General features: G+C 39.6%; 2 protein-coding genes across 6 annotated transcripts in view; one reads left to right on the plus strand and one right to left on the minus strand.

The window, feature by feature from the left end:
* RARS2 (arginyl-tRNA synthetase 2, mitochondrial) overlaps nt 1-23,413 on the minus strand; it is a 29,713-nt gene extending 6,300 nt beyond the window's left edge. The window contains exons 1-14 of one of the 2 annotated variants that reach the window (XM_079327038.1): nt 23,276-23,413; nt 22,567-22,640; nt 21,855-21,960; nt 19,045-19,128; nt 17,625-17,722; nt 16,464-16,519; nt 14,838-14,921; nt 11,400-11,476; nt 9,768-9,923; nt 8,232-8,338; nt 7,534-7,629; nt 5,617-5,677; nt 2,168-2,244; nt 763-887 (exon numbers count right to left, since the gene is read on the minus strand). In XM_079327038.1, the coding sequence (XP_079183164.1) occupies nt 763-887; nt 2,168-2,244; nt 5,617-5,677; nt 7,534-7,629; nt 8,232-8,338; nt 9,768-9,923; nt 11,400-11,476; nt 14,838-14,921; nt 16,464-16,519; nt 17,625-17,722; nt 19,045-19,128; nt 21,855-21,960; nt 22,567-22,640; nt 23,276-23,314 (1,240 nt within the window). In that variant the 5' untranslated portion in view covers nt 23,315-23,413. The remainder of the gene's footprint in view (nt 1-762; nt 888-2,167; nt 2,245-5,616; nt 5,678-7,533; nt 7,630-8,231; nt 8,339-9,767; nt 9,924-11,399; nt 11,477-14,837; nt 14,922-16,463; nt 16,520-17,624; nt 17,723-19,044; nt 19,129-21,854; nt 21,961-22,566; nt 22,641-23,275) is intronic. The other variant, XM_079327039.1, reaches the window with a different exon arrangement.
* An 18-nt stretch (nt 23,414-23,431) lies between these two features.
* Nucleotides 23,432-27,001, plus strand: part of ORC3 (origin recognition complex subunit 3) — a 35,013-nt gene continuing 31,443 nt past the window's right edge. Inside the window, exons 1-2 of one of the 4 annotated variants that reach the window (XM_079326944.1) lie at nt 23,432-23,654; nt 25,890-25,944. In XM_079326944.1, the coding sequence (XP_079183070.1) occupies nt 23,631-23,654; nt 25,890-25,944 (79 nt within the window). In that variant the 5' untranslated portion in view covers nt 23,432-23,630. The other 3 variants (XM_079326945.1, XM_079326946.1, XM_079326947.1) reach the window with 3 other exon arrangements.

A 27,001-nucleotide genomic window follows, 5' to 3' on the forward strand; every position in this document is an offset into this window, starting at 1 on the left:
TGGGTTGGAAGAGACATTTAAAGATCATCCAGCCCAAAAGCACTGCCACCTCCTTGTCCATTTCACAAGGAAAATAATCTGTTTAAAAAAAGCTGAGGAGGAAGAGCAAGGAAGATGCATACCTTTAAAGCTGATTGGATCACTGACTCAATCCAGCACCTAACTCTAGAGAGCACAAGAGGGGGCAGCATTTCACTGGGAACTGCTTGGATCTGTACTGCATCAGGAGGAAACGATCCTGGAGCCACAGCCTGAGTGAGGTGCAGGCAAACTCCTCCTTCAGCACAATCTGGGGCAGAGCAGTGACCTCCCTGGCACTTGGGAACAGCCACGAGGCTGGCAGGGTGACAAAGCAGCAGTGGCAGGCAAGCGAGGGTCGCTCGTGCCAGAGAAAACTCTGAGCTATAAATCCTTTGGATGAAATCTGACTGATCCCTGAACTCCAGCCCCAAACCTACTAATGAATAGTTTGTCCCTGAGAAAAAACAATAGCTGTCCCTGAAAGGCAGGTACTTCCTTCCCAGTGCATGATGAAATAATTTTACTGAATGTTAGAATTTGCAGATCTGAATTTAGGGGAGTTCACAGAGTTGCAAAGAAATATTGTAATGTTGTTTATATTATTTAGGGAAGTACAAAAAGAGAAAAAGGGCATATTAGTGTGATTAGTGCAATACAGGGAGAAGTGAAGGGTGGAAAAGGTGACACAAGGTGATCAACATGGAACATCAAAAGAAACTAATAAGACCTGAAATAGCTAACTTTTTGTGGAAGACATGTTTTGTAACATCCTTGAGCGAACTTCATTTAAAACATCTTCCAGAAAAATTACTTCTCCTCGCCGAGTCTTCATGCCTTGAACTAGACCAAATGACACATGCTGGCACCTGTGTTGAGAAGCAGCAGGACCAAAATTATATTTCAGTAGAGAGAAACATTTGCAGTGTTTTTTCAAAGCTGCATTCTCTATCAGGAAACAGTGATAACAGCTGAATAAATAACACTCCAACATGGGAAGCCTGGTGATATAATCAGTAACTCTCATTTCAAGCTCCATATTATTATATAATGAGAAAATAATGATCAGAGCTATGATAGCCTGGTCATTTGTGTGCTCTCAGGAATCTCTTGCTACTAGCTTTAGTACAGAGGCCTCAACACAATAATTTGCAATAAATTGAGGAGAGGCAAGATGTAGACAGATCAAATTACTGTGGCAACAGAGATCTCTTAATATAATTAGAAAAGGAGTCATAATAATTCTATTGTGGCCACATTAAACTAAAAGTATAATTAATCATTGCTAATAATAAAGCACTCATTGTTTCTGCTCGTAATAAACCCAAGCATTATTCTTGATCCAGAATCTAAGGCAATTTTAGAACACTGTGAAAGGAGGCAGGTTGGTATTCCTGAAGGCTAAACCCCTATATTTAACCACAAAAGACATACAGTCTGGCAGAGAGGAATATGATTTAGTCTTGAGATCCATGACTGACCCTTGCTCAGATTACTAACAAGATTAGTAATTACAATGAAATAACAGTAGGGATACACTTCCCTGCAATAGATACTTCAAGCCTGAAGCATGATTCAAACTCAGATTCTGATCTCTGCTAAAATAAAATACTTCAAGAGGTAATAATTTAATATGTGACCACACAATATCCCAGAAGCTATGCCACAAAATCTCTTTAAAATTGTTTCCCTTTTTCACATCAGGCAGTTATGAAAAACCTGTTAAATGAGAGACAGGGCTGTTTTTCACATCCTAAACACACAGCAATAACTCCACTCACAAATAAATCAGGCCAGCAGGAATGAACACATAGAATGAAAAGGTTGCTGATAAGGACCTGAGGCCCACATTGCACATAATTCTGAGGGTTTGTTTCTGTTGGACTACTGCTAACAGGGTCCTACAGATCAAATGTCTGCCTGTACTCTGGAGTTCATTACTTGCACACCAGCAACACATCTTGTAGCTTAGTTTCATCCAAAATGCCTACATGATGTGTGCCATAGCATGGTGGTGGATGGAAACTGTCAGGAGAGTCTCCCCAAAAGAGCACTCCTCTGGGCTTCCAATGTACATATTATATACACTACTGAGAAAAAATAAATTAACCCCAAAACCAGTATATAATAACCATTTTTAAGTACATACCTTTCTGCCCAGTCATAACCCATGAGCTTCAGTATTTGGAACAAATGTTGAAAGTGATTACTTTGGCTTTTATCTGTCTAAGGAATAGAATTGATGCATATCAGAAAACACTACAAGTCTGATAAGGGTAGCTTTTAACACACAAACACACAATACCACAGTGCCAGGAAGTGATTGCAAGCAAAATTAAGACCTATGAAGACAAGCAAGACTTGAAAATTGTAACAGCTGGAATCTTTGGCAATGGGATTTTGAGTTGTGTTAGAAAAAGAAATCCATCTTTTCAGAAATGATTATTGTCATGTCATGAAGGTAAAGACATGAAGTGAAAGGAAACTTTAATACTCTTCAGTTTCTCATGATCTGAGAGCTGCCCATCAAACAAAACATCTCCATTTTCACTTCTGAACCTTGCTGCTTTTGTTATACCCCTGGGTTATATCACCAGCCTCCAAGGGTTCTTTGGCTTAGAAACAGAACACCTCTTTGGCTGTCTGCCTCCAGAACTGGCTAGTTTCTATTGTCTCCACAGTGATTTGTAGCTTTACATCATAAGGCAAGTACATTTTTTTTTTAAATGTATAAATGATCACAGTTTCATAACAATGATGTATCTTCCACTTTCAGTTACACTCTCCTCGAATTGAAGTTATCTCTGACTGTATGTTATGTCTAACAATCCTCATAGGTGTTTCTAGCTATAGCTGTTGCTATGAGGTTCATTTTCCTACCTAGCTGTTTTGACTGCCTCCTTTTTATCCCTTCTTACAAAACAGTGCAGAGATAACCAAATAATCACTATTTCCTCATTTGTTTGGTGTTCTGGGACAAGGAGTGAAATGTTTATCCTGAGCTCCTTCTCAACTCTACCACCTGCCTCCTCTCTCCTAGCTCCTCATAACCTGCTCTGCTCCAGGGAATCACCTCTCTGTGCTGACTCACAGCAAGGCTGATAAAAGGACAGCTGATAAATGGTCAGCAGTGGCTGGTGCGTCAAGCAAAGCCTCCCAAGTCCTTTTTCATGCACCTTGCAGATGAGGTGCATCTCTGCACAGAGCCAGACCTCCCTCATTAAGTGGCTGGCATTAACATAAAAGTCTGTAGTCTGACAGCAGGGATTGTATTTAACTCTTCATATATAAAAGCATTTTCATCTTCTTGAGTGCAAGACTCAATGGAATGTTAGCACCTCTTTAATAAGATGCCACACATTTGAAAAGGTTTTGAATATTTTGCTCATACCACTGCCTTTTTATGAAATAAGTAGGATTTTTTTAAACCTAATTTGGTGAATGCACTGATTTACAGCATTACAAGTGGTAAACCAATTTAATGTTCTTTTAAAGAAGTTGATCTGATGAAAATAAGATGATCTTATGAAATGAGACTGTTGAGTCTCTAAATAATTTTCTTGTAACAAGATTAGGATTCTGAAATATATTTGTATTTAATTATTAAAGACTAAAATCATTAGCATTCTAATTTAATCCCACTAAGTCCTCCTGCCTCTGAGTAAAGTCCTAATTCACTAGAAAGCAGTGCCACAAAGCAGGAGCAAAGCTGAGCAAGGCTGGCAGTTCCCTCACCAGGCTGTGTCTCACAAACATCTCCTAAGAGTTTGTTTCATGCTTTTATTTCATGACCCCGCTTCTCAGCCTGCAGAAAGTCAGAAATTATAAAAATACTAACCATGTCCTCTGAAAACCATACAACCTAAGCAAGGCTGAGAGGACAGGGCAGGCTAATCTGTCATTTCCCACTTGAATGGGACATTGGCTATGATGGACACAATCACATCACAATCTGGCTGGGCTGTGCATCTCTTTGGACTTGCAGCAGACCAGGGAGGCCCAGGCAAGGAATTAAACACTGACTGAGTTCAGCTACAGCAGCAGTCTGCTCATGACTCTTGCTCCTCTGCTTGCTCATTCCATTAGGTGGAAGTTCAGCTGATATCCTGATTTGTGCAAAGTGGACACCCAACTATTTGTTTTCCCTAACTGTTCCTTCTCCCTTGGTCCCTGCTACCTCCTGGTATATCAAACACAAATAACTGCCCACCCATGTGAACTAGACAGGAAACATCCTTGACATCTAATGATTGCACTTTCACAGGCACACTGCCCTCTGATGCCAATGAACTCACTGTTCCAGCCAGCAAGGGCAGAAAAGCTCCCACCAAAATCAAACAATTTCCCCCCAGAATAACCAAAAAGTCCCTGTTCTACAACAACATGTGAGAATGGCAAGCTACAGGAAACTTCCTGAACACTGAAGCTAAAAGGAGGAATGTGGTTCAACTAGAAGTTGCACTTTAAACTGTGTATTTAATGTTTTGCTTACTGAGCTGTCTCCCTGCATCTTATGTGTCACATTATATTGACTTTTGAAAAAGCTGTACAGAGAAGGCACAAGGACATTACCAAATACGTCCACACACAGATTTTTTTTTTTCTACACTTTACTAATTCTGGACTTCATATAAAAGAACATGGTTTTCACAACATTTTTTTTTCCTAAATCTGAGAAAAAGAAGATTTAAAAGCATCACATGAAATCTCCTTGCTAAAATGAGATCAAAAAAGTTTCAGACAAGCAAGGAGACAGTCCTACTATTCATATCCATTACTGATGCTGCCAGAATTGTGAAAAAAACAAAATTATGAAACCATTAAATATAAAGATTCCCTGTCTACAACTGCTTCATTTAGATTGATTAAATAGTGCTTTATGTGCAATTTCTACATAATGAGACTAAAGCATTTCTAAGCTGTAAAAATGTACATTTCAGATATGATAGCAGGACTTCATAGTAGACTTAGATTCATTTTAGACCATTAATTTCTAAATTAATGTTTTAAAACCCTTTATAATACTAACAGCTTTTCCTGGTTTAATTATTAACAACAACATTTATACAGAAAATAAAACGTCAAATCAAGTAGGAGTTCCTTTCAAATTAATTGCAATGAATTTTTATAGCAGAAAGTCACTCCAGAGCTAATTTTTATAAAATTATAGAAAGGTTTGAGTTGGAAGGGACCTTAGATCATCTTGTTCCAGCCCTCCCATTGTGGGCAAGGACATCTTCCACTGTACCAGGTTGCTCAGAGCACCATCCAAGCTGGTCTTGAACACTTCCAGGGATGAGGCATTCACAGCTTCTCTGGGTCACCTGTGCCTCAGCACCCTAACAGTGGCAATTTTTTTCCTAACATCTAATCTAAACCTACTCTCTTTCAGTTTAAAGGTATTTTTCAACCATTCTGGGGGTCAGGCACTGAAACAGAACCAATAAACACTGCCACACAGAGGCACAGCTGCTGGGCAGCAAGGGCATCCATTTTACTGCCAAAAATACTGTGTGTCAAAGTCATATTGTGAGCCAGAGGCCTCTGGGTTACTGGAGAGTCAGCACAAAAGTGTGTGCTGAATCTAGAATTACTTACCACATAAATCATGGTATCCCAGCTGTGCTTATTCATTCTGTCTATAGCAGCTGCAAGATCTCTGAAAGAGATAATGAGAAACTATTTGGACTTTCACTCAAACATACCTCACTGCTTGCCTCTTATAAAAATAACCTGCTGTTTACAGAGGGGAGAGGACTTCCTGATTAGAAGGATCCATGTATGCCTTACACATGAGAAAGGACATGTATACTTTGCTGATGACATGCCTGAAATGTTTTTTTAAACCACTACCTAAGAAAATTACTGAAGAAACAGTAATACTGAAGAAAACTCTTTGGTGCAGAGTAATTCCAGTGTCTGTCTGCTGGGATCTGAGAAAAACAAGCCTTTCCTGGAAAACTAACCCAGAGTTCAGCCTTAGCTTAAATGGTACAAAGCTCATCTACACACACAGGACTGTCACAGGAGAACCATCAGCCTTGTATTCCAATCTGAAAAAAGCATTTGCAATTGCACAAGACTTGTTATGGGATGCTTAGAGGAAGAACCAAAGGTAAGAGAAGATGATGACAGGGATAGGTGGCTCCTAAGTCAATTGCTGGTTATATGTTTACCTAGTTCTGTCCTGTACCTCAGCAGCACAATCTGTCCTGTCTTCCCATTAAACTCCATTTCAAACTCTCCCAGGCTGAGGGGGCTCTCCCCTCTGTGTGCACAGGTATTTGGAGTGTCAGTAGCTGGAGCTGGGGACTTCAGCTCATGCAGGCCATGCAAAGGTGGTGTCAGAGACTGAGGGGCACTGGTGAAATGAACAGCTGGAGTCTGACCATGGATCACAAGGTGTCTCAGCCAACAGGTGAGTGAGAGCACACACATCCTTGTATGACTGACAGCAAATATCAAGCTGAATACCCAAGCAAGTAGGCAAAGTATCCCAGGAAGTCTCCAGATGTGCCTGCAGAGGTGAGGCACCCAGAGCCTGTACTGTTGGCATCAGAGGGTCCAGGCCAACAGCTGGAGAGACCACAGGGACCTCCAGCTACTGGAGGGGTACACAGTGCACACACAATACATCTGTATATTAATGAAACTATTTAATAATACACATATCACATACATAATACAAATATCTATGTCACAATATCTATCACACACACATATGTAATTATACACACACATACACGTGTGTGTGTTTCTTCACAGGAGTAGATACTCTTCCTAATCACCCAGAGGGGAACAAAATGCCAGCTGTGCTGAGTGGTTTTGGCCCTGAGATCAGGTGCTCATGCTTACTCCTGGCTGACCTGTGGGCACGGAGCTGTGGCACCTTTGTCTCTTTTTGGCACAAGGATTCAGCAGCTCCCTAATGTGCAGGACTGACTGTAGCATCTCTAATACCCTTGCCCTGAAAAGCTGTACAGAGTTTACCCTGAGGGCTAGACACTAGATTTATTTACATTCCTGGCACAAAGAAACTGTTAAGGCTTCCATATTTAAATACCCAAGAGGAATTTTAGGATGCTGATGAGATGGCTGGAAAACAGCAATAAAATTGATGTTACAGCACTGGTGGTCCACTGAGTCAATGAAGACATGGCTGAACAAGCAATTTTTTCCTGTATCACACCATCAATAAACATTTTAAGCAAAGGTCTTTCTAAAACCTTTATTTGGCAACTATTTATTCGATCCAGAGATCCCAGCTTCATTTTCAAAGTTTGTAGCTGGGGAAAATCTTATGATTTATGCAAAGAGGAGATTTATTAACATTACTTGGGGGGGCAGAAAAGTATTTAAAAGCCATCTTCATCCCAGCATAGTTATGTTGCTAGTTTCACTGACAACTACCTAGAAATAAAAAGCTTCAAAATCCATGCCTCAGTTATAAATGTGCTCATGTTCAAAAGCTCCCTGGCAGAATGACTGGCAATGAACACAGATGGGCTTACTTGCCTTGTTATATAAAGAGATGTCCCATCACTGCGCATGACGGTGGAAACTGCTGAGAGATCTTTCTTCTCTGACAGATCCACAACTCCTGTCCCTTTGCTGTAAGTTGAGGGAAAATACTGATGTCACTGCAAGCTATTACACAGGTAAGACTGAGGTCAGAGCCAAAAACCAAGGTCTCTTATCACAACCTCCCCTCCCTCTAGACAGTGTCATTCTTTCTCTTTAAATAACAGTCTCCTTTAAGTCTTTTTGAAAACTGTTTGTATAAGTTTGTTGTCACCACTGCTGATGCCAGGGTGCAGCCTGCCCACATTCTGGTGCATTCCATGATTACAGCTTCCATCCCAGTTCAGCCAGGCACCTCTTTAATCAAGGCAAGGATCTCATCTAATTCTGCTCATTAAATGCCACACACAGCTACCAAACTAATCAACAACCTAAAACACCATTGGGAGTCGAACACTCATTGTACCTCATTTGTCAAGGCCAGGCTTCTGTGCTAGTTATAGAAAAGGAAAATGTAAATTTTAGCTGTGACTGCACAAATCCTGATGGTAGCTGTTCTAATAGAACATGAAAACCATATAAAGAAAACTCTTCCCCTGCACAATTATGCACAAACCTCATTCCTCTTATCTTGTTTGAAGTGCAACTGAGGTGATACATAAACTACACCAACAGATTGAATAAGTTCATACATTGTTTTCTGAAGGAGTCCTTTATCTTCCAGCATCTTCAGAACTTCTTGGGCCTTCTCTTGGTAAAATGATTCTCCAGAATATTCATCAAAGTGCACTCCCAGACGCTGAAAAGTTACAGGAATATCAAAGAAGGGTAATATTGTTAAGATCAAGGCTAACCATTTTTCCTCAAATTAAGTCAGATGATAGGTCACAGATCAGATATAGTGCAAAGATTAATGTTATTCCAGGAAATGCCACTTCATTGTTAAAAGGAAAGGATGCTTGGATTTTGATTTAATCAATTTCTGCATTAGATTGAAGCTCTCCCTGAGGAGAGATTGGATGTAACATTCATGAGAAATTTGGCATAAACTGGTTAGAGCAATTCATACACAAATTCTGATGCAAGTCTCTTACTAGTTGTGCTGGAGGTGAGACCACTGGGACCAGGCTGCAGAGGAGCTACCTGGACATGAAACCAACTCTATTTCAAAAGGATGCTAAAAGGAATTTTAAGAATAAAAGCTGCTCACAAACATTGCTGAGCATACAGAAGTCATTACCATGAAGGCTGAGGGTACATTCAGAAGAGACAAGATGACCTTAACTGTCAGACCTGGTCAGTTCATCAGTTCAATACTTTTTAGTTTAAATGAAATTGGGAGAGAAAGATGTAGCTGTACCAGTCATCATGTGATCAATGATGGGTGACCTTCAAGATGGCATACACAGCCCAGTACCTCATTACCTTCAGAGGCCACCTTTCCACAAGAATTATCCAGTGTCTCACTTAGGAGATCTTAATTTAAGGGTATGGCTCCAGTGACATGTTTCAGGGAAGAAGTTAAAGCACAGCCAGATTATCTGGATCATAAACTGTTTCCCAATTTTTCAAGATTAATTTTTTGGTCATGGGCACAAACATGTCCCATGGAGCAGAGGACACTGGTTCCACTCACGAGATCACAGTGTGCAACATGGCTGTGTATTAGCTCACCGCCACCTGCAGGGAACTCCTGCTGCTATAATTCCTTACACCCAATTTAATATGCAACATTATAACACTAGATCAGAAATGTGAAAACAGAGTTACTTCTAACAAAATTTATTACATCAAAGATAAAGCAAAACTGAGCAATATTTATCCAGCACTGGTTTGCCTTGCTGCTTAGCACCACACTTTGAGCTTCAGGACTTCTGAGAAGGAAGAGTTAGTCTAAAGGCCTGTTACCTGGACATGACTAAATAAAATGTATCTAGCATGTCAGCAACTGAAGTGAGAGCCTGCTTGGATGAGAAATCAACTACTGTGCTTTTTCCAAGCAGAATGAGGCTTAGCCTGTCATACTGAGAAAGAGCTTCCCCACAACATTCCAAAGTTTATGGGAAAGGTAATGAATTGATAACATTGGAGCAATCTCTGATCCCAGGTGAGTCCACTGCTTGGCAGTCTCCTAGAGAAAAAGGTGCTGTGTACTGCCAATTAAGTTGATGAGAGAAATAGAGACCATTTTACTAACAACATAGAAGAGACATTTGGATGATTTGTACCTTATAAATCCGGATGTATTCCTCAATACTGAGGTCTCTGAATTGCTTCCAAACTGACAATGTCTGCTCATCATGTTCCTCCAGTTTTCTAAAGAAATCCTTAGCCAGCTTTTTTATGTTTTCATCTTCCGCTGCTTTGTTAATCTGCACATACACCTGAAATATGACACTGAAAATGTTGAAGTAATATAACTGTCTCCTCCAATAAAAACAGTTCTACAAAAACAATACAAATACATTTAAAGATGACATTTTTAACACAAAAATTTTAAAAGACTTGTTAAGGCAACACATTACCTATCTAAAGAATTAATAGTCCCAAGCCCAACAGGAAAATGTGCAGCTTATTTTGAAAGAAGACTAATGTCCTAATTCCTTATTGCTATCACCATCATCCTCTTCATAACCTTGAAAAAACTGCAGCAGCAAAATATGGAAGAACTAATTTATGCATGGAAGGGAACCTATCATGGACTTTTAAACCACAAACATGTCTTCAGAGGACCTCAAAATTGACATTTATGGCAACTGCACTGCCTAAAATTGAGACAGCAGTTGAAGCAGCAAAATCCTTGACAGACTCAGTATTTTACAAGATTATATTCATAGGAAAGATTGATTTCACACACCAGCAGAAAAAGCATCACTTTGAAACACATCTCAGTTTTTGATACAGCCAGGCATACAGCTGAACAAACACTTAAACTGGGAGAAACTAATTTGGTCTCAAAAAACTACTGTTTTAGAATATTTTGCATCTTGACTGAATACTGTTCTCTACACCTAAAGGCAATCTTTTTAAAGGTCATAAAGCCTACATGCTACTGCAAGAGCTGGTATTTTGAAGCTTTAGTGCAAAACTCAAGTATAAAAAAATCTAAATTCTAAGAGTGGGCTGAAACTATAAATAAAAATTAAGTAATACACAGTGGTGCACAACCCCAAAAATATGGTTGCTTCTTGTTTTCTCTTTAAAGCTCTCAAACACCTCGGAGTTGAGAATCTATCAATTTAAATCCACCGGACTCGGGGATGAGGGAACAAGTGAACAAAGTTTACCTGTGCCAAAGAAGCTGGCAAGCTCAGGAGCTACCACCCTGCCAGATAAGCAATCTGACTAATGTGCATTCAGCTGCTGAGTACCCAAGTGTTCAAACTCTGTTTGTTCCTTTGCACAAGACAGATTTGTACAGAACAGTTATGCTGTGGCACAGTGTCTGAGCACCAGCATTAGGCACAGCTCCCATTTGCAGCTCTGAGGGTGAAGCACAGCTCAGCTTCATGATAAGCAAACACCTGAGAGTGCCACACAACCACCCTGACTGACAAAGCCCCTGTAACATGTCAGATCTTTCTTTTAGAGGATGAGGGCTTGAATATTGGCCATCCAGGAATATTGCCCACCTCTCCTCATGGTTACTGGGTCTGTGCAGGTAAGAACATAAATCCCTTATGTGTATTGTATCTATATCACACCCAGCACAGCTGCCACACAAAGATCACTTACCAGCACCAAAAGATCAACAACAAAAAAATACTAACTCCAACTCAAATATTTGAGCTGAGCAAGCCAAAAAACATAACATGTTTAATCCTGGAAAGACAAATCTAGCTGATCTTCTTTGTACTTACCTCAAAAAGGTGTTGCAAAGGACTGGATTTTAATTTCTCTTTGTTGCCAAAGGATTGGAAACCAACACCCAATAAGCCTTGAATAACAATTACATATAGAGTTAAATAACAGGCCAGAGTATATTGATGGGTTATTTTTGTAAGTCTTGTCTTAACACTGCAACATTTTAAAACAAAAAGAAAAATCAAAAGCATAGCCTATTACTCCACTGCATAAACACCACCCCCCCTCCAGAAATATAATAGCTAGAAAATAGTAAGAATTACTATGTTGATTTCTCAATTCCTCATGGAAGGAATTTGTGTTTCTAGACTTGTATAGAAAATTATCTTTTACATGGCAACAAGATGTAAATGAGAAGCCATACAGTGGAAACTGTCCAGCAACAGAACATGCTCTAAAGTACTTGTTTTGCTCCTTCCCTTATTAGTATTATCATTTTAAGGACAATAAGAACTGGGATACAGCACAGAATTCCTCATACACTCATGCAGCGTTTTCAAGGGAAATCTTTGCTGCCTGCTTGGAACATGCAGCTTCTTTATGAGCATCCAATTTGGCTTCAGGATTTTCCAAAAGCCATCTAAAAGGGAAAGAAGTCCAAATCCCAATTTTTTTTTGTCCAAATGAAAAGACCTCATTAACTCCTTCAGCATGCAGCAATATTAACCTGCCAGTCTCTAAGATTATCTGAGGCTGACTTTAAGGCCAGTTTATTCCTCTAAGCTGACAAGGACCAGGATTAACATAGGAATAGGTATGCTGGCATCCCCTTGGAAAACTCTCTGCAACTAAAGAAATAGCACTGTCTCAAGAACTTCCCTCTTAGAAACACTGGGTACAGAAGTACAGAAGAAGGCATGGCAGACTTAAAGAAAACTAACAGGTTTTAGAAATAAAATTAGTCTAATCATCTTGAAAGGGAGTTTAGTTAAGGACAGCTTGTTCTATGAGCAATCAGAGTTGGGTCTCCTAATGATCTCTCTTAGATATTAGTGTACCTAAAGATTCCACTATTCAATGCTGACTTCACACTCCAATCTCCAGCACAACTGTCAGCACTTATTCAACCCAAACATATCCCTCTACACATTTTCTGTCTTTCCCATACTATCCCCAGACCTTGTTACACTCACCAGTTAATGGCAACATGCAGCACATGTTGGAAGTGATTCTGACTTAGAGATAGAGACTGGCCAGCCAGCAGGATAAACACAGAAGTTAACTTTCTCTCCAAGAGGTCAACACACTGTATTTCTACCCCTAGTCAGCTGCCAACTGCCATAATTCCAAAACAAATTAATTCTCATGGAAATATTTTTCTTTGTCAGATTTGGCTGAAGTTGCCCAATAGGTTCAAAATTTATTAGGAGCAAAGTGCCAGGAAGACAGATGGACAGATAGTGTGACTGCATACACTTTGATACCTTAAAAAAAATCTGCCCCAAACTGCCTAAAAGCTGAGGGTCTCTCTGCTATGTTTCAGGAAAATATGTTTTCAATTCTTACATTTTAAAGCCTCTGACAACAGCAGTTGTAAAACCAGCTGACAGATCATTAATGACAGCACTGCTTCTGAGAAAGGACCATTACAGTAATATTGCTATGCTATAATTCTGTGAAGTATGACTATTATTTGTTATAATACCTGCCATATATTTGAGCTGAGCCAGTCCAAACAAAGAGGGGAGTGCCTTCTTTGAAAGAAACAGTTGGTCAAAACTACTAGGTCAAAAGCATGATTCTAAGAGTTGGATGCTGCACAAATGGCACACATGCTAATAACAGGTACTGTGATCTTTATACCTTCAGGAATCTTTGTATTAAAATACATAAAAATTCCTGGTATTCAGACTTCAGAGTGCTATTTAACATCTTCAAAGGCAGACTGAATGAGGTCAGCTGAGAAGCCTTTTATCCACATAGCATTTCACTTGCTTAACTGTCAGTGCCACATTCATTATACAACAGCATAGTGATAAAAATTATGTCTAAGGGGCAAACATGAATGAAATATGCAAGGATGAAATTTACTCAATTTTTGGTGAACTCATTCTGTATTCAATTCTTATGAAACAAATCATAGGCAAAACAAAGCTCTGCTATAAGATACTGTTTGATCAGGAAAGACAAGCTGCAGGGGAAATAATTTAATAAAGGAAAGAATGTTTTATTACTGCTCTCACAGTCCTGAGAATGTTATCCTGCACTGTCTAAAATCCAAGAATTTAGGCTAGAAGGACAACAGGGAGAACTGAATGTATTTTAGTTTCTACACTTATGAATCTGAATATAAAAACTGAGTGAAATTAGGGTATTGACTTTAAATTTTTAACCTGATTCTGCTCATAAAATTGATTCCTTGATGTCCCCAAAGAGGGGTCCCACTGAAACTGGAGGAGGCAGCATAAGGGCTGGAATAACCACAAGTGACAGACATTAACACTTAACAGACACTACACTTTGTGTGTGCCATTTAAACATCAATAAATGGACAGTTTCTAGAGCCTACTGCAAAAGAAGTGGGGATTTTTATAGTCTTCAGAGGTGTACCAGCTTTCAAGAATGAGGAAGTAGGAATGACTGCCTTTTGTTAAATGCCTAAAAATATGCCAGAACCAGCTTTTTGGGGGAAATTATAAAAGGAGAGGATAATATAGATCAATTTAAAATGCAAGATTAACAGCAGAAGTCAAAGTTGTGAATGTTATGGCTGGGTCAGCTGCCATAACAGAGGGATAGCTGCAGATCCAACAATGGGACATAAATGATCTCTGGGGTGGGAATAAATATCAAGCCCTGCACACTCAGGCTGCACTTGAGAGACTTTACAGTCCCCACTGATCTGATCCATCTACACACCTCTCTTCTGCTACATTTTAAGGGGAAACAGAATGTATTGGGGAAAGTATAGGGATATCTCTAAACATATAAACTCTCTGGGCCCCAATGTGCCAAAAAGTGGTTGTTGTGGAAATTAATTATGCTCTATCAGTAATGAGAAAAGGAACAACAACAACAAAAAAACCAACCAACCAAAAAAAAAACCAAAACAAAACCACAACAAAAACCCCAAAAAACCAAAACCAAGCAACCAAAGAAACAAAATCCAAACCAAAACATATAACTCCCAAACTACATGTTTAGTCTGAGAGAGGAGCTACTGAGGAAGAAATGTTAGATAAATTTGGTCCTGTTATTTCTTGACATCAGTATAGGTCATACTCCTGATGGATCAGTCTGGATTGTTTTATTCAGATTTTTTTTAAGGAAATGAACTATACATTACCCTCATATGGTCATTCCTTATGAGCACAGAGTGAATCCAATGTACCTACAAAAACTGAAGCTGGAAACCTAGATTATAGTACATTAGATTTCACTAGATTATACTATACTATAGAAAAGGACACAGCAAAGAAAATATTGAAACATACCAAACTGCATGCCCCAGTCACCAAGGTAATTTATTCTTACTACTTCATGTCCCAGTGCAACTTTGAGATTTGCTATAAAATTCCCTGGTAATGAAACAAAAATGGCATTATTATTCAGTTGTAGGTAGCCTCTCATCCCTATGGAACAGTTTTCTGGTTTTGTATCATCTGTATTCAAAATGAAGAGGAAAAGCAATCAGATGGAATACTCCACAGGATTTGTTAAAATACCTGACAACTGAAAGCAGCAATAGCAATAATAGTAAAAAGCAAGTTCCTTTTAGAGCAGGACAAGAAAGGCTGTGCATCTGAACAGTGCCACAAAGTGCTTCACACAACAGGGATAAAAACATACACAGGTGGATGCATGTGCACATATTGCAAAGTGTAAGATCATGAAAAACCTTTTAAAGTCATCTTCTCACAAATATGTGGCATTATACACAATTCCATCACAGTCAGGCAACCTCATGGCAGGCTAGGCAAGCACTCAAAATTCACAAACTGCTGTTTACTGTGATGCTAAAAAGAGAACATCAAGCCCTGAATCTCTCTGGACTGTTGGAGCAGTTCTGAGCTCTGCACTTAACAGACTATGCTCCAAACCTCTCATATCATATAAGGACATACATATAAGTTCCAGCTGCTCTTAAAACAAAAACCCTTCATCTCTTTCCTGAGCAGTTATAACCTTAGAATTAAAAAGGAGAAACAGACACATCCCTTTCTCTACCTTCCTGTGCTTCAAGGGTACCTTTTAATTACAATACTGTTGTAAAGGATGCAGAAAGCTCTCTCTTCTTGTATTGCTGTGACAACACATTATAGCTTGTAATTACTTTCAATTCCATTCTCTGTAGTTAATTAATTGTCTTACTCTGGGACAAACATTAATCTACAGAACTATTCCTGAAAGTGGCTTTTTTCTGTAAAAAAGGAACCAGAAATGGAACATAAAAAACCCCAAAATACATCATTCCACTCAACTATCAGTCCATGGAAGAGCAATTACTTTACATAATTAATAACTACACATGATGAATTAAGTATACTTAAGAACTAATACATTATTAGATGCACAGATTTTGTAGGATCTTCTGCTACAAGCTTTTATTGTGAGATCAGGAAATGAGGGACAAATATAGTTTTCCATACAGCACTGGAGCACTGCACAAGAAATTTATTAATTACTCTATTAGAAATTACAGCAGCTGCCTCATTAATACTGGCATAAAGTAATTAGCATATACAAGCAAGCTTTTTGCAGGACAGCCACCAAGACATAACGATCCAAACTGCTCTGCAGTCCAGTGCAAATTGAGAATTTAAAATTCAAAGGACTCTCATAACACCTCATTGAAAACTGCCTTGGGTGTCTTTGAAGACCAATTTTAAGCTACTTCATTAAACACTCACAGTAGTAAAACTATATTATGTGTGACTTAATAAATCTGCCAGCATCACACCAGTTCTTTTCTTTACTGCATAACGAGCAGAAAGGTTTTAATTAGCAAGCTGAGCCTGACACCACTCACACCCAAGGAATGAAATGTTAGCAGTGCTCCCCTGTGAAGGGAAGCAGGCAGCCAAAGCAGCCCTCCCAGAGGCAGGGAAATGCACACTCACCTACTATGGTGGAACGCAGGTGTCCTATGTGAAACTTTTTGGCAATATTAGGGGAGCTGCAACAGATTTTTACAAATAACATTTGTTCAGTGGACAATACTGCCAGATCACCAAGTTAAAAGAATTCAACTCATGCATCCAGAAGAGCTGAAATAAAAGCTCCATTTTCAATTTTCCTATAAGATTCCCTGATTAGCTTTTTCCTAGACAGCAAATTTTCCTATCCAACCAGCTTTTACTACAGGATCAATTAACAGAGTGTTATGGTTAAATCACCCCACAAACCAACCCAACAACAATACAAAGATCTAACCAAAGCCCAGCTGTACTAGTGACAAAGAACCAAAAGTATCTCCTCACTTTTTACACATTTTAGACATGTGGATCATTCTCCTCATGTCTTTCAGAGATAAACCAGCACAAGAGATCTTGTGTACAAGGATTAGTAACCAAAATTACATCTTTCTAGCAATGCCCACCTCCACAAAGAAAAACAAAAAAAAAAACCAACTCTCTACAAAATTGTTTGTCCAGATTGAAAAAAAAAAAAAGTTCAGCTATGAAAACTCAACCCTCAACCTCCAAATTAAAGCCAAATTCTTAGTTTCTATGACTACAGAAGCCTGTACTCAACAAAAATACTTATACATAAAAAAATCTAAGCCAGTCACTTTTCATTTCATGAGTAGGTGACAGTCAAGAAAATTGCACTGGAAAAATATTTTAGGGGCAGCAATTAACAAAATTTAGCCAGACAAATGCCTGCCTGTTTTAACAAGTCAGGGAAGAATGCATTAAAGTACAAAAAGAAATGCATTTGTGCCTGGAAATTCAGATTTTGTTTCTTCATAACAAAATAAAAAGCTTTCTTAAAAACTGAATGCTATTATGTGTTAAATGAGAATATTCTTAATGGAGGCCTGTGTAAGGCATGAACTCCTTAAATACCAAATTTAAAAGTCTCCTTTAAAGCCTCAAATCCCTGAATATAATTTATATTCTACTTGGTGAATATATCAGACTTCAAATACAGCTCAATATAATACTGGTTAATATGACTTAACATCACAGGCATCACACTTTACAGCAATGAATATCAACCAGAAAATATCAATCAGCAGACAAGGAAATTGTCACAAAGGACCCCTCAGATGTGCTAACCTGAACTCAATCACTGCCTTTTGTCTGGGAACTGTAGAGAAAAGTTCACTTTTTACTCCATACTCTGAGCCATCTTTCCACACCTGCTGCAGCACAGTCTGAAGCACAATTAAAAAAAAAAAAAAAAAAAAAAAGAAAAAGAAACAAAACACACACACACAAAAAAGTTTAATCAACAGAAACATCACCAGGAAAACTTTACCAGCCACAAAGGAGACTGATCCCACATCCTTTATTCACATTAGTAACTAGATGGCTGCTTTGCCAAGCAAACAAGGTCTTATATGCAGGTAAAAATGCCACTAACTTTTGAAAGCTGTATCTGACCAAATAAAACAGTTAAGAGAAATTGTAGGCAGAGTTCTGGTGAAAATTAAGGCTGAATTTTGTGAAAACCCTCTACTCTTTCAGTGCCAAAGAAAGCCAACTCTTCAATCCTAATGTGTGTCCAAACAACTCTTTTTTTTCTCTCCTACCTGCACATCTCTAAGGCCAGTATGAATGATCTGTACTGAAATATATTTGCTTTGAAAGCCTGGGTACTGTGTAAAATGCCTTAAAATATCCCTCAGGACAGTTTGTGTGAGTATGATCAGTAATGTGCTCATAGCACCAAGTCAGTCCCTACAAAAGCTGAAATGTGTCAGGTCACACAGGCCAATGCACTGCAGACCTAATCTATGAAGCTGCATGACCTGGACAAGCTTCCTGAGATAACAGAAACCTTTAACAAAGTGAAGTAAAGTGGAAATCTCACTTCATTCTGTGGAAATTTCTTATTTTTTCCACTCAAAAAACCCCACTTTTTCTGCAATAGCTATTGATTTTTTCTTTTAAGGAACAGCATCTGAAAAAAGCCTTTAATTCTATTCTTATTATAATACCTAAGAAGTCAATATACATACACAAAATTTACTTATAGACCTATTCTCTAATAGCCACTGGCTTGGTTACAAGGTATATGTATACTTCAGTCAGGATACTGAATAATACATCTTCCCTTGGGGACTTTTTCTCCCCTTGATTGTTTGTTTTCAGCAAAGTGTGTAATGAAAGATCTTCTAGCAAATATACTTCTATGTCAGGTAAAACCAAGAGTATTTACAAGATCAAAACTTTTGAGTTGCACACTGTAAAAACTTAAAGTAGATGCAAAAAAGCCTGCATTTTAAAGCAGAGAGAGGAAAAGAGAAGAGTTGTGAACAGTAGATGCATTGTTTCCTCACAAGAGGAAACTTTCTTGAGCCTCATTTCAAATTCTAGGCCTCCATAACAATTCAGCAACAAGGATCCTCAGGGAAAACTTGTGAAAAGACAGTTTTACATAGAAAATACCATCCTAAGACAACAGCAGGTATTCTGTACTTTTATATTGAGAAAATTTATTTTTATCTTAAAGCACTTGAAAGACATTACTCACCTTTGCTAATAATTCCCTGTTTATTGTAAAATTCACTGTTCCTGGACCAGCGCTGATCTCACTCACTACTGAATCACATTTTAGCTAAGAGAATAAAACAAAACAAAAATTCTAAATGAAGACAGGTGAACTGGAAAACTGTAATTCAATACACTATGAATATTAATTTAATCCATTGTAGACATTAGGTGTTATTTGTTTGAAGCAATCATAAATAGATAATTTCATCAATGACGTTGGAAAAGGGACAATTTTATTATTTCTCACTCATGCTTTACAAGCTCTGAGTATATCTCAGCTTGAAATGCCACACATATGTTCCATTTCAAACTCTCTTGTGCACAGTCTGTTTTCTTTTGATTGGGAGGAGTAGTTGAACTCTTTGTACAGACAAAAGCTGAGATACATTTGCCAACTTACACAGTAACTGCCAGCACTTAACAAAAAAAAAAAAAAAAAGTTTAGTGACAACATTCTGCAGTACCCAGTGTCACAAAAGGCAAATTTATTAAAAATTTCATTTACAATTTCCATAAGGCACGTCTTGAAAATTTTGAACCCATAAGGTATATTTAGCCAACCAACACCTAATGTCAACACAAATTTGGGTCTTTTCATAAGCCAAGATCTTTGGATCTCGACCTGTCAGGTTTGAGAGTTTCTTATTAAACTAACTGTCTTTCATAGTCAAGAAGTTGTCTAAAAAAAGGAAGAGGGATTGAAAGCATATAAAAATATGACATAATCACTTTCTCACTTGCTCAGTATCTGTGAAAGAGGCAAGCTATGCATTCCTACTGAAGCTTATCACCATGAAGAAATTGTACCCCCTTGCTAGGTCTCCAGCTTAAGACAGTGACCTAACCAGGAGAAATTGTAGCTAGTTTTGAAATTCTTTCATTTTCACAAGCTCTGCTAACAACAAATTTCAATGCTAGATCACAAGCTATGTGAACAAAACACTTATTGTGTTAACACTGAATCTTCCACCTTACTGTTTTACAAATGGGGCAGAGAGAAAACAGAAATACCCACTGGACTTTCTCCACAACTCTTGTTTTGATAAATGTTTTCTACATAATCTGTCATTTGTCATGTCTGTAGCTTTTATCTCTCTTTAATAAGACTGCTCATTTTCCCTTTCCACAGCTTTAACAACCTCTTCTCCAAGTGCCCTGTGCTCCTTTACTAACCAGATGTCCCTGAGCCCAAGGACTGGGCTAGGATGCCACTGTGCAGTACAGAAGCACTAAAAAACCCAACACAACATCCCCCCCACAAAGAACTGACAGTACAAAAATAAAACAAGAATCAGCCAGATGAATAAAATCAAAAGCCCATGGAAACAAGACCCTTCTGACCTTTCTGACAGACAATTTTCAGTACTTCAGAGCACATTGCTTCCTTTTTTGTATTACTGCCCTACTATTTAGGCTATTTTAGTCAACTGGAAAAACTTTCATCTCTTTTTGCCTAAACTAAAGACCTATATTTCAAATATTCTGGCTCACTTCCTCAGAAGAGGCTAAGAGCATTCTGTTGAACCTTAGGGCACTCCACCAACTATTTATCATGACAAAAACTGGTAACTACTTGCATTTTTCGATACATGGTTATACTTTACTAGTTTATACACAGCCTACCTTCTTTGGGGATGATACGACCCATCTAAACAAATTAAACTAAATGCATCTCATTTATTCAACAAAATAAATGTTCCCTAGAGATTATGGATTTTTATTTTCCTTTGTCTGTCTGGCATGATCTATTTAGTTTGGGGGCTTATACTAATGGTCTATTCTTCTTTACTGTTAAAATTGTTCCTCGATGTAAAGCTGTAGCAATAAATATGTCAGGATTTTTTACTGAGCCAAAAACAATAGAGAGGAAACTTGCAGCTTTTTAAAAACTGGGAATAGCAGCTGTTTTTTAAAATGACACACAAGGAAAAAAATAGGACTCATCACTGTGATGGGGCAGTCATTGAAACAGATTGAGGGAGACTGAAATCCTTGGAGGCTTTTAACACCTCACTGGATTTCAAAAGTAACTTCATCCAAAACACCTGCACTGGGGAGGACAGGGGAATAGATAACTTCCTAGGTCCTTCCCAACCTGAATTATTTCATGTTTCTAGATCATTTTTCAGCTGTCTCAGAACTTTTTGGTTGTGTATATCTGTTCATCATCAGTTCTTCTTCCGCTTGAGTCAGAATATTTATCTTGCTAGAACAAGTTCAATACATGGGTAACTTCAATACCTCAGAATGATGTGAAAAATAGTTTAGCTCCTCAGTAGTATTACAATTGGCTTTATTTGTCCATTTTTCAGTATTAACACACCAGCTACTGACATTTCCCAACCTAGCACACCTGAAAAATTTGCTGTTCCAAGAAAACTGAATTTCAAGCAGGTAAGGATTTGAAAGTTAGGGCTGCTTGTCCCACAGGCCAACTTTATCCACTGCCTTACCAGAGCTGGGTTTTACAGTCTTTGGTTTTCCAAGCTACCACACATTCAATTTCTTCAAATGCTGGGCAGCAGCACAGACCATGGCACACACTTCACCAGCACTATTTACCTTCAAACTGTTTGAAAACAACAATTTCACCTTAAGAACCTTAACCAAAGCTGCTTCTCCAATTCCCTGTGAAGATGCTGTGTACAATTACAGTAAGCACAGTCATCAAACTACTTTGACCCAAACAGATGCTTGGAGCAAGAATACTTTTTTTTCTGATTATGCCCCTTACATCTCTAGTCTGCAAGCTCATTATTACATAAATATATGATGAATTCTTTGGCATACCCTTTCAGCAAGCTGCTGAGCTTGAAGCTGCATGTCTGGTGCCAAGCAATCACTAGAACTGTTTTCTATTACAGAAGCAAGGGACAGCTGGAAATCAGCAACATGCCTGGAAAAAAACAACAGCATATTAAAATCAGGGGAAAAACCTGCTGAAATGCTGGGGACATTTGGAAAATCCAAGCTGACTGTGCACATGATTGCCAATCATAACCCAGTCACAAGTATCTGAAGAGTCTCTATAATTTAGAAAGCTGGACTAGAAGGCCAAATATCACCTTTGCTCTGATACAATCAGAAAGAAGATATAAACAAAAATAATAAACAAAATAAACAAAAACTATGCTCATGAATAAATAAAAAGTATTTGCTAACATTATTGCAACTCTTGAGCAGGACACTAAAAAAAAATCCTGTATAACTTCACATTGGCTCTAAGGAGTTTCACATTCAGATAATCAGTGTTGAAGCATTTGCCATCCATGCACTGCCAATAATTTATACAGGCTTGCAAGCAATTGTATTTACTTTGAGCTTTCTTGAAAAAATTAAATAATTTGATTGAATTATCTTATAATTACATTGGTATAAAAGGTTTGGGGCTTTTGTCTGTATTTTTTTCCCTTTAGTCTTGTTAAGCTTTTGCAATAATAGGCATGACATAAAATAATAATAAAACATGACCAGCATTGTAAGGTAACATGCAAACAACTACCGTTTTTTGGAGACAGGAACTGCAGATATGGACTTAATTAGATTCTCTGGTGGCACATCCAAAACTTTTGAAAGCTAAATTGAAAATAAAGAAAAAAATTACTAAAGTAAAAAGACCAGGATCCAAGGAAAAATACTGCTCCCTTTTTAAATACCCACGGGTGATGCACTTTCTATATCTGAAATCTAATTTCGACCCAGGTAAAAAAAAAAAAAAAAAGCAAAGACTTCATAACTATTTTGAACAAGACAATAAAATACAAACCTATGAGATGTTAAAACAAGAAACAAGGTAAGGCAAAACACCATAGAGAGTGGATTTATTTTTTTTCTCACGAAGGATCCCATCGAAACATAATGGACATCGAGAATGGTTTGGATTAGCAGGGACCTTAAAGACCGTCTCGTTCCAACCCCTGCATGTGCAGGGACACGTTCCACAGCAGGCCAGGCTGCTCAGAGCCCCATTCCCACTGGCCTGGAACACTTCTAGGGATGGTCAGCACTCCTCCCTCATTCCATCCCAATCCCGCGGGAAACCCAACGCGCGCCCGGGCAGGGGCGGGGCAGCGCGCGCCGAGCCCGCGCTCAGGGTCGCGCCCACTGTGAACCGCCCGGGCAGGGGGGGCCCGCTGTGAGGGCACGGAGGGGACATCTGGCTCAGGGAGCGCTCCCGCTCCGCGCCAGCCGTGGGGAGGAGCGGTGCGTACCTGGGAAGCAATGCTCCTCCGGAAGGAACCTGCTGCCATGGCCGCACCGCCCGGCGGAAGCTCCACGGCCGACCCTTATCCCCCCCGCCCCGCTCCTTTCCGCCCGCCCGGGGGCGGGCTGGGCCCTACCATTCTCAGGTTACAGGGGGAGGAGGAGGCTATTGGTTGAGCCGAGGGTGGAGGAACCGCGCGGAGCAGCGCGGAGGGGGCCGTACCACTGCTCAGGGAAAGTGGGTGGGGGGCAGCTTCGCGGGGACGCGCAGGGAGGTGGGCGGTGCGTCGGGAGCGCGCGGGCGCGGGAGCTCCTCCTCCTGCTGCTCCTGCTGCTCTCCGGTACCGGCGGGCGCGGGGCGACATGAGCACGTGCTCCGTATCCAAGGTGAGGAGCGGGATGGAGCGGGGGGGCTCCCCGGGAGCGGCGCGGCCTGCGCGGAGGCTGGACCCGCGGCACCGTCCGCTCCTCTTCCCGCCTCATCCAGCCGCTCCCTTCCCGCCTCCCTGGTGCCCAGGCTCCCTGTTCCGCTGCCCGCCCCTTCCCAAAGCCCTGCTGGCTCCTCATCCGTGCCCGGCCGCGCTTTGCCCTCAGCGCAGCCCCACAGAATCGGGGAGTGTCCTGGGGTGGGAGGGAGCACAAGGACGGCGAGTGCAGCCCTTGTCCCTGCACAGGGCAGCCCTAGAGCCACAGCGTGAGCCGCGAGTGACCCCCCAGTGTCACAGCAGCACCCATTCCTCCCGGGAGTGACCTCAGAGCACCCATTCCTCCCGGGAGTGACCTGGGAGCACCCATTCCTCCCGGGAGTGACCTGGGAGCAGAGCCGGGGCTGCTGTGGGCTTTGCCTGCCGGCATTGCTCGCTGCCACACTCATTGCTTCACCCACCCGCTCCCTCGCCCCAAAACTGATAGAACTAAAAGCGCTGTCCCCCACGTGTAATTTTAAATGTCTGTTATTGCCTTGATGTTTCCGAATTGAAAGCTTTTATGTGGGCTGTGTTCAGAGCGGGCAGTAGGGATAGTGCATTCACCAGAGTGACAATGAATAGCGAGACTCGAAATGTTGGATTGAAACATGTAACTAATTTCCTCTCTTGATCACACAGCGGACAGCAGCAGTGCTTCACAGCGTGTGTTTTATCGTCACAGGAAGGCTCCCGCCCCTTCCATTGTTTTTCACTGAGTTGTGGTATGCAGCTGCTTCCTTTGGTGTGGAAAGCTCTGTACAGGTTATCACTTCCAGAAGTGGAGTGCTTCCAAACAAACCTAAAACTTAATGTGGAACAGGTGGATTGCACTTTTGACAATGGCTATGGCCTGATAGTTTGGCAGTGAATCATGTCCCCTCACCTTGCCTCCCACATCTTATGTATAATACTTCTTTGCAGTTTTATATTCCAGTCTCTTCCACATGCAGTGGTGTGGAAAAGCCAGTGTTTGCAAAACATTCAGCAGTATTTGTGTTTGGTTTGATTAAGCATCCATTCTCCTTTTGTGTACATGATTTATACTTACTGTGACCAATCCCATTTGTGCATGCAGCAGCACAAATAAATCTGTAGGACACCTTTTTGCAGTGGAATTGTTCCAGATTGTTTAGCACTTGTAGAATAACCTCTACTTTTGTCCAGCTGTTTTTAAATGGTCCTTAATATACATGGTAAAATTGAATGTATCTGAAGGCATCTCCAGTTTGTGAAGCTGTTTTGCAGAGAGGGTCAATGTAAATGTTGGTGTTTTACTGCAGTTTTTTATTTGTGTAAGAAAGGAAATAACCTGTCTGAAGTTACTCAACAGACTGGTGACTGTGAGCAAAATTGAACATACCTCTGGTGTATGAACCTCATAGTGAGAGTTGGGCAGTGCATGTGATTTCTGATATATAGGAAATCTTTATGACTCTTCAAAAGAGATGAGCTTCTATAGAGAGGATTGAGGAAGAAATTTCTTATGTTCTAGAAGAAAATAAAAACTTAAAGAACTCAAAACTTAATACTTGTGTGTTGAAATAGGTTTAACTGGGAGATTACTTCTCTGTACAGGAATTCCTTGGAACAGAGGGATTTGTATGAACCTTTCCCAACCATTTGTCATTCTGCTTCTAACCATCTATTTTTTTTGAGTTGGGATGCAGTTCACTGTGGCTTGGGCATGTAAAATTTCCTTTTATAAGTGACTTCATAATACTAATTACATTGTTCTGGATTGTGTTTTCCATTTGTCTCAGCCTCTTGCCTTTTGGTTTGTCTTTAACTGAAGCTGTACTGAGAAAACTGTACTGATGTGTCCCCAGGGATTAATTTCCTTTTAATTCTGAACCTGTTGGAGGTTTTGAGACATTTAAAGATTCTGCTGCTGGCCCAGTTGATGGTTGAATTGCAAAACATAGTGGGAAGATGAAAAAATTCCTAACAAGTGTGCTGGCTTACTGCTTCCACTAGTGTTCCAGTTTGAAACAGAAATATAAAGGAGCAGTATGTAACTTGATATTCTTAAGAGGCTGGCAATTCAGTGCAAATTATTGGTTTAATGGAGCACTGAAATAAAAGAACAATAAAGTGGCCTCTGGAGCCAGTCAGATTGATTTTTGTATTGAAGTCTGTGGTTTTTTCTGTTCTCTAGGGCTGCTTTGTTTTTAAACCAACTACCAAGAAGAAAAGATTGTCTGAGAAAACAGGTTAGTGCATTTTCATTTATGTTTCTGTTTTTGAGAATGGTTAGTCCTGAAAGGTTCATCACATCTGATTGAGTTCTTATCATGAGTTCTGTCATAGCTGTGTTTTCTCTTACTCCTTGATTGCTGAAAACTCATTTCTTTGGAGGGATGAAAGCAAATTATTGGCTAGAATAAATGCTGGGCCTTTTTCACCTCCAGCAATCCGGACTGCATAGCCATCTTTGTCCTTGCACCATTTTTTTTTTTTTTACAAGAGAACTCCTTACCATGCTAATACAAGTTTTTTTGTAATACAAAAACAATTCACCTGAAGGTCTGAATGAGCCATTTTTAAGCTGTGAGAGTCAGAAATTATATCCCATGCATGAATCTTAAATTCTGAATATTTTTTGTAAGTTTCTTATGGAAAAGAAGGAAGAAATGCCATTTGTGGTTTCTGCCCATTGGTATTTGCTGTATACATTTTCTCTAGATGTGTATGCAGGTCAGTTTTCATTTGAGGACTGACTCTTCTTGGAACCAGAAATAATGCCTGTTAAATAATTGCTATTTGAGACTCAGTTGGGAAACTCACTGTTTTTATTCCTAGGTTAAACTACTTTTATCATCACTAGAGCTGTCAAAATATGTGGCAATTTATATGAAAAAGATGGAAAGCAAAGTAATGAGGCCAGATTTTTATTATTGCAACAACCAAGGCCTGTGCGTTTACACCATATTGAAATTTTACCCCTTATTGGATATTATGTTTTTGTTTTTGCAAGATTAGAAATGCTTGGATAAACTGCTAAGCATATTGTTCTAGTTAGCAAATGCTTTGAGATGGAGAAGTAAATTTGGCTGGACTAGCTGTAAAAGAGAGGCAGAAGTGAGCTGGTTTGGCTTTTAACAGCAGTTGGTTAGAGTGGTGTTCTAAATCATGTGCTTGGATGTGTGTCTGTCCAGTCTAGAAGCCCAGTCCAAAATGAAGCTTTAGTTGTGAAACTCCTCCCCATCAATAGTTGATAATACTGGCACACCCCACAAAACCCCTTTTGAGGACTTTTGCACCTATAAA

Source organism: Erithacus rubecula (assembly GCF_903797595.1).
Source record: "Erithacus rubecula genome assembly, chromosome: 2".
NCBI classification, from domain to species: Eukaryota; Metazoa; Chordata; class Aves; order Passeriformes; family Muscicapidae; genus Erithacus; species Erithacus rubecula.